Consider the following 12,665-nt stretch of genomic DNA (forward strand, 5'->3'; position numbering starts at 1 on the left):
TGTCGTTTTTTCTTTTCTGTTTTTTTATCCCACTCCAGGAATGAATATTCATATCCTTTAGTGAAGCAAAGAATTTGTGCTGTTTACTGTCAAATACCCAAGGCCGAAATTCAATTTTTAATTTCTCACTTGTAACATTCATTATAGCTAATGCATTTTCAAAAGCCTCTAAATGATCAATTACCGATTTTGTTCCCTTATTGGAGAATATAGGTACTGCGCGCTGTATGAAAGTGATTATTTTATGGGAATCATATACTTTATTAGTCTTATTTTGGGATTCTCTGTTAGAGTTTCCCTACCCCGCACCAGCTGCGTTACAGCAGTCCTCTGGATTTACATCATGAGGTGACTGCCTATTTGGGAAATCTATTTCTGACCCATTAGGGGTCATTTGTCTATACTGTTCCATATATTTCTGTACCTCGTCCCTGATGCGTTCGCTAAAGGAGTTAGCATTATCTGCATTATTCTCACTGTTAATATAAGGGTTTTCATTATGGTGATATGACCTTTTTAAATCACTTAATTCCCTCTGGTTTTGCGCAAGCTGTTTATTTAATTCTTGTATCTGTGCAAGTAAGTCTATGTTATGCTTATCTAAGGCGGTTAGGTTTTGGGCGAATTCATCCATTTTATTTTTGGCTATTTTTAAATCCTCTTCGCATCTGCGTGAGGAACGAATACTACTTTCTAGCTTCTGTATTTGCAATCGTTTGTCTATGACACAAAACGACATTTCGTCAATAATGCATATTAAAGGGGGCCAAGATTTTAGTATTAGTTCGTCTCGCTTTTTGGGAGCCTTGCATTGATTAATCATTAATAATTCCTGGAAGAATTAATTCTCTTCATTCCACATATTATTATTAACGGTAATATTTTTAGCCCTAGTTTCAAGCATATCCATGAAATCATTTAATTCACCCGCAATATTAAACTTCCCTTTAATGTAACTTAAAATATCTTTCTTAAGGACCTGACCTTTAGTAATGGGTATGGTGATGGGACCATTTTCATCGCTATGTATAGAATTAAATTAGTCACTTCTGGCTACAGACATTATTATATTGGTTTAGTATTTAGTTAAATTAAAACGCTAATACAATTTTTGCCAATAAAAAGAGAGAATTTTTTTTTATTAATTTTGAAATATGAAAAATTAATATTTCGAAATATGAAAAATTAATACTTTTGATTAACTTTGAAAATATGAAAAATTAACGGCTAGATTTAGAGTTCTGCGGCCAAAGGGGTGCGTTAGCTACACGTGCTTTTTCCCCCCCGCACCTTTTAAATACCGTTGGTATTTAGAGTTCACAGAAGGGCTGCGTTAGGCTCCAAAAAGGGAGCGTACAGGCATATTTACCGCCACTGCAACTCTCAATACCAGCAGTGCTTACGGACGCGGCCAGCTTCAAAAACGTGCTCGTGCACGATTCCCCCATAGGAAACAATGAGCTGAAAAAAAAACTAACACCTGCAAAAAAGCAGCGTTCAGCTCCTAACGCAGCCCCATTGTTTCCTATGGGGAAACACTTCCTAAGTCTGCACCTAACACCCTAACATGAACCCTGAGTCTAAACACCCCTAACCTTACACTTATTAACCCCTAATCTGCCGCCCCCGCTATCGCTGACCCCTGCATTATACTATTAACCCCTAATCTGCCGCTCCGTACACCGCCGCAACCTACGTTATCCCTATGAACCCCTAATCTGCTGCCCCTAACCCCCGCCGACCCCTATATTATATTTTTTACCCCCTAATCTGCCCCCCCCAACGTCGCTGCTACCTACCTACAATTATTAACCCCTAATCTGCCTTCCGGACCTCACCGCTACTCTAACTCTAACACCCCCCTAAGTTAAATATAATTTTTATCTAACAAAATAAAATAAATCTTATTAATTAAATTAATCCTATTTAAAGCTAAATACTTACCTGTAAAATAAACCCTAATATAGCTACAGTATAAATAATAATTATATTGTAGCTATTTTAGGATTAATATTTATTTTACAGGCAACTTTGTATTTATTTTAACCAGGTACAATAGCTATTAAATAGTTAATAACTATTTAATAGCTACCTAGTTAAAATAATTACAAAAGTACCTGTAAAATAGATCCTAACCTAAGTTACAATTAAACCTAACACTACACTATCAATAAATTAATTAAATAAACTACCTACAATTATCTACAATTAAACCTAACACTACACTATCAATAAATAAATTAAATACAAATACCTACAAATAAATACACTAACTAAAGTACAAAAAATAAAAAAGAACTAAGTTACAAAAAACAAAAAAAGAACTAAGTTACAAAAAATAAAAAAATAATTTACAAACATCATAAAAATATTACAACAATTTTAAGCTAATTACACCTACTCTAAGCCCCCTAATAAAATAACAAAGCCCCCCAAAATAAAAAATGCCCTACCCTATTCTAAAATAAAAATTGAAAAGCTCTTTTACCTTACTAGTCCTTAAAAGGGCCTTTTGCTGGGCATGCCCCAAAGAATTCTGCTCTTTTGCCTGTAAAAAAAACATACAATACCACCCCCAACATTACAACCCACCACCCACATACCCCTAATCTAACCCAAACACCCCTTAAATAAACCTAACACTAAGCCCCTGAAGATCTTCCTACCTTGTCTTCACCACTCCGGGTATCACTGATCCGTCCAGAAGAGGGTCCGAAGTCTTCCTCCTATCCGGGGCTGAAGAGGTCCATCATCCGGCTGAAGTCTTTATCCAAGCGGGGACTGAAGAGGTCCATCATCCGGCTGAAGTCTTCATCCAAGCGGGGGCTGAAGAGGTCCATCATCCGGCTGAAGTCTTCTATCAAGCAGCATCTTCTTTCTTCCGGCTCCATCTTCATCCCGCCGATGCGGAACATCCATCCTGGCCGACGACTTCCCAACAAATGACGGTTCCTTTAAGGGACGTTATCCAAGATAGCGTCCCTCGAATTCCGATTGGCTGATAGGATTCTATCAGCCAATCGGAATTAAGGTATGAAAATTCTAATTGACTGATGGAATCAGCCAATCAGATTCAAGTTCAATCCGATTGGCTGACCCAATCAGCCAATCAGATTGAGCTTGCATTTTATTGGCTGATCGGAACAGCCAATAGAATACGAGCTCAATCTGAGTGGCTGATTGGATCAGCCAATCGGATTGAACTTGAATCTGATTGGCTGATTCCATCAGCCAATCAGAATTTTCCTACTTTAATTCCGATTGGCTGATAGAATCCTATCTTGGATGACGTCCCTTAAAGGAACCGTCATTTGTCGGGAAGTCGTCGGCCAGGATGGATGTTCCGCGTCGGCGAGATGAAGATGGAGCCGGAAGAAAGAAGATTGAAGATGCCGCTTGATAGAAGGCTTCAGCCGGATGATGGACCTCTTCAGCCCCCGCTTGGATGAAGACTTCAGCCGGATGATGGACCTCTTCAGCCCCGGATAGGAGGAAGACTTCGGACCCTCTTCTGGACGGATCGGTGATACTCGGCGTGGTGAAGATAAGGTAGGAAGATCTTCAGGGGCTTAGTGTTAGGTTTATTTAAGGGGTGTTTGGGTTAGATTAGGGGTATGTGGGTTGTAATGTTGGGGGGGTATTGTATGTTTTTTTTACAGGCAAAAGAGCAGAATTCTTTGGGGCATGCCCCGCAAAAGACCCTTTTAAGGGCTGGTAAGGTAAAAGAGCTTTTCAATTTTTATTTTAGAATAGGGTAGGGCATTTTTTTTTATTTTGGGGGGCTTTGTTATTTTATTAGGGGGCTTAGAGTAGGTGTAATTAGCTTAAAATTGTTGTAATATTTTTATAATGTTTGTAAATTATTTTTTTATTTTTTGTAACGGTTCTTTTTTTATTTTTTGTACTTTATTTAGTTTATTTAATTGTATTTATTTGTTTGTATTTGTATGTAATTAATTTATTGATAGTGTAGTGTTAGGTTTAATTGTAACTTAGGTTAGGATTTATTTTACAGGTAATTTTGTATTTATTTTAACTAGGTAGCTATTAAATAGTTATTAACTATTTAATAGCTATTGTACCTGGTTAAAATAAATACAAAGTTGCCTGTAAAATAAATATTAATCCTAAAATAGCTACAATATAATTATAATTTATATTGTAGCTATATTAGGGTTTATTTTACAGGTAAGTATTTAGCTTTAAATAGGAATAATTTATTTAATAAGATTTATTTTATTTCGTTAGATTAAAATTATATTTAACTTAGGGGGGTGTTAGTGTTAGGGTTAGACTTAGCTTTAGAGGTTAATACATTTATTAGAGTAGCGGTGAGGTCCGGTCGGCAGATTAGGGGTTAATAATTGTAGGTAAGGTAGCGGCGACATTGGGGGGGCAGATTAGGGGTTAATAAATATTATGTAGGGGTCGGCTGTGTTAGGGGCAGCAGATTAGGGGTACATAGGGATAATGTAGGTTGCGGCGGTGTGCGGTCGGCAGATTAGGGGTTAAAAGTATTTATTAGAGTGGCGGCGATGTGGGGGGCCTCGGTTTAGGGGTACATAGGTAGTTTATGGGTGTTAGTGTACTTTAGAGCACAGTAGTTAAGAGCTTTATGAACCAGCGTTAGCCCAGAAAGCTCTTAACTCCTGGCTTTTCTCTGTGGCTGGAGTCTTGTCGTTAGATTTCTAATGCTCACTTCAGCCAAGACTCTAAATACCGGCGTTAGAAAGATCCCATTGAAAAGATAGGCTACACAATTGGCAAAGGGGGATCTGCGGTATGGAAAAGTCGCGGCTGGAAAGTGAGCGTTAGACCCTTTCCTGACTGACTCTAAATACCAGCGGGCTGCCAAAACCAGCGTTAGGACCCCCTAACGCTGGTTTTGACGGCTAACGCAGAACTCTAAATCTAGACGTAATATTTTTGATTAATTTTTAATTATGAAAAATTATTATTTTTATTAATTTTTCAAAAATTAATCTTTAATAATATTTCAAGATATTAATATCAATCTCGAAATATGAAAATCAATATTTCAATTTTTCAAAAATTATATCTTCAAAATATTAATATTGAAATATGAAACTTTTTCTCTCTTTTATAATCATTTCTATTTACTACAAATATATGATATCAATATGATAAATATTAATAAATCTCATGCAATGCCTCCAATCAATATGTCAGTATATTTATGAAAATCTAAGTAGTGCTCTCCAAATAATATATCAGCTTATGGCAGGGTTATAACACAATATATTTAATAATTATTCTTAAAAATAGAAACCCTTAACCAACATACATCTACTAGAAACCATACAATTAATATAAATACCTGAATTATTTTATTTAGTTAATATCCATGAACATTTTGAAATATATTTGCAATACCAGAATATGACACAATATTATATACGTTAAAACCGACTTTTAAGATATGCTATCCTTCTTACAAAGCCCAGAAAAATTTACCTTAAAAAATCAGCCTTATTTACAAATAGCCTTTCATTCAGTTAACACAATGGGACTAAAACCTTTAACTTTTAACATCCAAGCAATACAATCCTAAACAGTGCTTATAAACAATAGGATAATATATATATTATGCTATTTAACTGCAATTTATCCTAATACAATATTGATTTAAAACACAAGAACTTTCACAGATAAATCCTTTAGCCTACCAGATACAAATTTAAACAATACCTAGGCTTATGAAATGTTAACTTGAAATACAAACTGCTTCTTTAAATCTTTCAACTGTACTTTAAACTGCAGTGACTTAGAATTTAACTAATAGTCTTACCAATAACCTTAAATACGTTACCAGGGTAAAGAGCAGTCGATATCCAATATTCCTTAATAGGAATTATTTTACCTCAGATCACCAATAAGTGTATATCGCAATCAATGAGAAAGGTAGATTAGCTTTGCTTGAGTAAATGGTATTTCACGCCCAGCAAGAACCAGTTACAAGTTTTAGCTTCAGCAGAAAATCTGTCCTTTCTCTATCCTGCATTCACCTTTTATTAGTTTTCCATAATGGGTAAATTATGGGTGGCCCTCCTTGTCTCTTCTGATAGGGTATTTTGAATACCTGATTGGATTGGCCCTTAACGGAGTAGAGCATGTTTACCATGGCAACGCATCTTTTGAACAGTTAAATTCCTTTAACTGTCCTACCGGTATTGGCCCTTAGATGGCAGCAGACATCCAGACAAAACAAATTCACCTTTTAAATGTCTAAGCATTTTTAAACAAGTTATTCTCATAAAATGGTTATTTAATCAGATCATACTCTCTGCATTAATCATATATAACCCCAATTATAGATGGGTAGTATTAGATTATTTTTTCTGATTATTCTGATACCAAATATGTTATATTATTCACATTGCATTATATTAAAGCAATTTAATACTGCTAATTATTAGCTTAAAATGTATTACAATTTTATCAGTATCCTGGCATTTCTATATCTAATATGTTTTCACATAATATAGTATGCTCTATGTCTCCCACAATTCTTGCACACAGGAACTTTGCCCATGGTTCACCTGAAAAATAATAAGTGTCATTAATTATTTCTTTTTAGGTCCACAAATATCTATTCATATTCTTAAAAACACAGAGGCTGAGGTATTCAGTGCACCTCTTTCTACGTGCATAGATTGATGCCCATGACCAATGGTTGTCTGCAATAAAAATAGAAATAATTATTAGAAATGATCCAAGCATTCATATGTATTTGATGTAGTTATTACTCAACATAGCAATCATTAATTTAATATAAAATGTCTCAGTCCCATATATATACATATATGGGTTATTTGAATTATTCCAAATACATATGAAACTAGTATTGTTCCCTTGGCAAAATGTATTTATTTTTATCTGTGTTATACAGGGGTTGTAAATGTTAATTCTTTAACCCACACTGCTTTCAGTAATTTTAAGTTCACACCATAGCATTTGTCTGTGTTTCCTAAGGTCTTCACTGCCCCACCCAAAGAGCATGGTTTATTTGCATTTGAAATGCACAGAGTTACTTTCTCACAAGACATGTTATTTGAAACTAGACTAACAGGTTCCTCTGTGAGGAGTAGGGAGTTTATCACACATTTCCACTTTGAAAGACAAATGGTATCCTGAGATGGTTGTCAAAGTTTAACAAGCCAAATGTTTTAGTGTCAAGCCTCCGGAGACATCTTGTCTGCAGTTTAGTCCTGAATTGTTTATTCAAACTTGTGGGGGTTTTGAGAATCAATTCCTGACATCAGAATTTAAACCTCATTCCAGTAATTTCTGATAAAATATGGTTTCATACATAAACACATTTCCCTGTCCTATTGACATACATATATATATATATATATATATATATAAATATATATATATATATATATATATATATATATATATATATATATATATATATATATAGCCAGGAAAAAATGTTTAGCCAGGAAAAAATGCACTCTCAGGACTTTCACAAATAAGTTACTTTTATTTCTGTAACGTTTTCGGAGGTCTTGCCTCCTTCATCAGCATGATGCTGATGAAGGAGGCAAGACCTCCGAAAACGTTACAGAAATAAAAGTAACTTATTTGTGAAAGTCCTGAGAGTGCATTTTTTCCTGGCTAAATATTTCTTACAAAATTTCACCCAGGCAGTTTTCCTTTGTGGGTGAGTTCTGGTGTTTTGGATACCTATATATATATATATATATATATATATATATATATATATATATATATATATATATATATATATATATATATATATATATATATATATAAATATGTATTTACCTCTGCCCTGACAGGTCCCAGAGAAATTGTGTAAAATGGACAAATACTTAGAGGTTCCTGTTTACACTGATGTTTTTCCAGTCCCTAAGAGGATTGTGAATATTGTTACTAAGGAGTGGGATAGACCAGGTATTCTGTTCGCTCCCCCTCCTGTCTTTAAGAAAATCTTTCCCATATCTGACACCATGCGGGACTCATGGCAGACGGTTCCTAAGGTGGAGGGAGCTATTTCTACTCTTGCTAAGCGTACAACTATACCTATCGAAGACAGTTGTGCTTTCAAAGATCCTATGGATAAAAAATTAGAGGGTCTCCTGAAGAAAATTTTTGTTCATCAAGGTTTTCTTCTCCAACCTATTGCGTGCATTGTCCCTGTAACTATTGCAGCTGCTTTCTGGTTCGAGGCTCTAGAAGAGGCTCTTCAGATGGAGACTCCATTAGAGGATATTATGGATAGAATTAAGGCCCTTAAGTTGGCTAATTCTTTCATTACAGATGCCGCTTTCCAACTGGCTAAATTAGCTGCAAAGAATTCAGGTTTTGCCATTTTAGCACGCAGGGCGTTATGGCTTATGTCCTGGTCTGCTGATGTGTCATCAAAATCTAAACTTTTGAACATCCCTTTCAAAGGAAAGACCTGATTCAGGCCTGAACTGAAAGAGATTATTTCAGACATCACTGGAGGTAAAGGCCATGCCTTCCCTCAGGATAAAACAAATAAAATGAGGACCAAACAAAATAATTTTCGTTCCTTTCGGAACTTCAAGGGTGGTCCCGCTTCAGCTTCCCCTGCTGCAAAGCAAGAGGGGAATTTTGCCCAATCCAAGTCAGTCTGGAGACCTAACCAGGCTTGGAACAAGGGTAAACAGGCCAAGAAGCCTGCAGCTGCCTCCAAGACAGCATGAAGGGGTAGCCCCCGATCCGGGACCGGATCTAGTAGGGGGCAGACTCTCTTCGCTCAGGCTTGGGCAAGAGATGTTCATGATTCCTGGGCTTTAGAAATTGTGTCCCAGGCATATCTTCTAGACTTCAAAGAAACCCCCCCCCCCCCCCCAGGGGGAGATTTCACATTTTTCAATTGTCTGCAAACCAGACAAAGAGAGACAAAGAGAGAGGCATTTTTACGCTGCGTAGAAGACCTACATACCATGGGAGTGATCCGCCCAGTTCCAAAAGCGGAACAAGAGCTAGGGTTTTACTCAAACCTGTTTGTGGTTCCCAAAAAAGAGGGAACTTTCAGACCAATCTTGGATCTCAAAATTCTAAACAAATTCCTCAGAGTACAATCATTCAAGATGGAGAATATTCTGACTATTCTACCGTTGATCCAGGAGGGTCAATATATGACTACCGTGGACTTAAAGGATGCGTATCTACACATCCCTATTCACAGAGATCATCATCAATTCCTCAGATTCGCATTTCTGGACAGGCATTACCAGTTTGTGGCCCTTCCCTTCGGGTTGGCCACGGCTCCCAGAATTTTCACAGTTTCCTTCCTAGGGACTCTTATAGACTCGGTAGAAATTAAAATATTTCTGACGGAGGTCAGAAAATCAAAACTCTTAACCACTTGCCGAGCTCTTCATTCCATTCCTCGGCCATCAGTGGCTCAGTGTATGGAGGTAATCGGACTCATGGTAGCGGCAATGGACATAGTTCCTTTTGCCCGCCTACACCTCAGACCACTGCAACTATGCATGCTCAAACAGTGGAATGGGGATTATGCAGATTTATCTCCACAACTGCCTCTGGACCAGGAGTCCAGAGATTCTCTTCTCTGGTGATTGTCTCAGGACCACCTGTCTCAGGGAATGTGTTTCCGCAGGCCAGAGGGGCTCATAGTAACGACAGATGCCAGCCTGCTAGGCTGGGGTGCAGTCTGGAACTCCCTGAAAGCACAGGGCTTATGGTCTCGGGAGGCAACTCTCCTCCCGATAAACATTCTAGAACTGAGAGCGATATTCAATGCGCTTCAGGCATGGCCTCAGCTAGCTGTGGCCAAATTCATCAGATTTCAGTCGGACAACATCACGACTGTAGCCTATATCAATTATCAAGGAGGAACACGGAGTTCTCTAGCGATGATGGAGGTAACCAAAATAATCCGATGTGCGGAGGATCACTCTTGCCATCTCTCAGCAATCCATATCCCAGGGGTAGAGAACTGGGAGGCGGATTTTCTAAGTCGTCAGACTTTTCACCCGAGGGAGTGGGAGCTCCATCCGGAGGTATTTGCCCAACTGACTCAGCTATGGGGCACATCAGAATTGGATCTGATGGCGTCCCGTCAGAACGCCAAACTTCCTTGTTACGGGTCCAGGTCCCGGGATCCCCAGGCGGTACTGATAGATGCTCTAGCAGTGCCCTGGTCCTTCAATCTGGCCTATGTATTGCCACCGTTTCCTCTCCTCCCACGTCTGGTTGCCAGAATCAAGCAGGAGAGAGCTTCGGTGATTCTGATAGCACCTGTGTGGCCACCAGTACTTGGTATGCAGACCTAGTGGAAATGTCATCTGTTCCACCGTGGACTCTGCCAATGAGGCAGGACTTTCTAATCCAAGGTCCATTCAAGCATCCAAATCTAATTTCTCTGTGTCTGACTGCTTGGAGATTGAACGCCTGATTCTATCAAAGCGTGGTTTCTCTGAGTCGGTCATTGATACCCTGATTCATGCTAGAAAGCCTGTCACCAGGAAAATCTATCATAAGATTTGGCGCAAATATCTTTATTGGTGTGAATCCAAGGGTTACTCATGGAGTAAGATTAGGATTCCTAGAATATTGTCTTTTCTCCAAGAAGGATTGGAGAAGGGATTATCAGCTAGTTCCTTAAAAGGACAGATATCTGCTTTGTCTATTCTTTTACACAAACGTCTGGCAGATGTCCCAGACGTTCAAGCATTTAGTAAGGCTTTAGTCAGGATCGAGCCTGTTTTTAAACCCCTTGCTCCGCCATGGAGCCTGAACTTAGTTCTTAAAGTTCTTCAAGGGGTTCCGTTAGAACCTATGCATTCCATATATATTAAGCTTCTATCTTGGAAGGTTTTGTTTTTAGTAGCTATCTCTTCGGCTCGAAGAGTTTCTGAGTTATCTGCTTTACAGTGTGATTCACCTTACCTTGTTTTCCATGCAGATAAGGTGGTTTTGCGTACCAAACCTGGATTCCTTCCTAAGGTTGTTTCTAATAGGAATATCAATCAGGAAATTGTTGTTCCTTCGCTGTGTGCTAATCCTTCTTCAAAGAAGGAAGTCTGTTGCATAATCTTGATGTGGTTCGTGCTTTAAAGTTCTACTTACAAGCAACTAAAGATTTCCATCAAACATCTTCATTGTTTGTTGTTTATTCTGGTAAGTGGAGAGGTCAGAAGGCTACGGCTACCTCTCTTTCTTTTTGGCTGAAAAGCATCATCCGTTTGGCTTATGAGACTGCTGGCCAGCAGCCTCCTGAAAGAATTACTGCTTATTCTACTAGAGCAGTGGCTTCCACATGGGCTTTTAAGAATGAGACTTCTGTTGAACAGATTTGTAAGGCGGCGACTTGGTCTTCGCTTCATACTTTTTCCCAATTTTACAAATTCGATACTTTTGCTTCTTCGGGGGCTATTTTTGGGAGAAAGGTTCTACAAGCAGTGGTGCCTTCCTTTTAAGGTACCTGTCTTGTCCCTCCCTTCATCCGTGTCCTAAAGCTGTGGTATTGGTATCCCACAAGTATGGATGAATCCGTGGACTCGATACATCACAAGAGAAATAAATTTATCAGGTAGGCATAAATTCAGTTTTTTTAGCCGTCTCTCCCCATTGATGTCTATGGGGAATTCGTACACGAGCACGTAAAACCAGCTTACCGCAGCGCTGGTATTGGAGTGCGGTATGGAGCTCAATTTTGCTCTACGCTCACTTCTTGCCTGCTAACGCCGGGTTTATAAAAACCTGCAATAGCAGTGCTGTAGGGAGGTGAGCGATGACAATAACTTGCAAGTTAGTACCGAGCCGCTCATAACGCAAAACTCGTAATCTAGCCGATAGACTCAGGTCTATTTAACTTAAATTACACTGTTTTTCACATTTTGTTTTAAACTAACTTTTAAAAAGATACCATGTAAAGAGTGATTGATTTATTTCTATTACTGTTTTTTCCCAGGTGTAAACGATGCTAAAATTTTATGTAACACGGAACAAACAGAGGCTCAGTGGCTAGCAAATATGCCAGAAACTGCAAAGCAGGAAATATGTGACAATATAAATACAGGTAGGTGTACTAGTGTGACGTGTGTCTGAGGGATACAGGCTACAGGTGAGTGTATGTGTGTGATGTGTGTCTGAGGGATACAGGGCACAGGTGAGTGTACGTGTGTGATGTGTCTGAGGGATACAGGGCACAGGTGAGTGTATGTGTGTGATGTGTCTGAGGGATACAGGGCACAGGTGAGTGTATGTGTGTGATGTGTCTGAGGGATACAGGGCACAGGTGAATGTACGTGTGTAACGTGTGTCTGAGGGATACAGGGTACAGGTGAGTGTACGTGTGTGATGTGTCTGAGGGATACAGGGTACAGGTGAGTGTACGTGTGTGATGTGTCTGATGGATACAGGGTACAGGTGAGTGTACGTATGTGATGTGTCTGAGGGATACAGGGCACAGTTGAGTGTATGTGTGTGATGTGTCTGAGGAATACAGGGCACAGGTGAGTGTATGTGTGTGACGTGTCTGAGGGATACAGGGCACAGATGAGTGTACGTGTGTGATGTGTCTGATGAATACAGGGTACAGGTGAGTGTATGTGTAAAGTGTGTCTGATTAATACAGGGCACAGGTGAATATACGTGTGTGATGTGTCTGATGGGTA

The 12,665-nt window shown here is 38.7% G+C and overlaps 1 protein-coding gene across 2 annotated transcripts in view; it reads left to right on the forward strand.

Moving 5' to 3' along the window:
- Positions 1-12,665, forward strand: part of LOC128659958 (zinc finger protein OZF-like) — a 187,334-nt gene that overhangs the window by 47,725 nt on the left and 126,944 nt on the right. For both annotated transcript variants that reach the window (XM_053713548.1, XM_053713547.1), the window contains one exon: positions 11,960-12,067. In XM_053713548.1, coding sequence (XP_053569523.1) covers positions 11,960-12,067 — 108 coding nt within the window. The remainder of the gene's footprint in view (positions 1-11,959; positions 12,068-12,665) is intronic.

This window comes from Bombina bombina, chromosome 5 (assembly GCF_027579735.1).
Source record: "Bombina bombina isolate aBomBom1 chromosome 5, aBomBom1.pri, whole genome shotgun sequence".
NCBI lineage: Eukaryota > Metazoa > Chordata > Amphibia > Anura > Bombinatoridae > Bombina > Bombina bombina.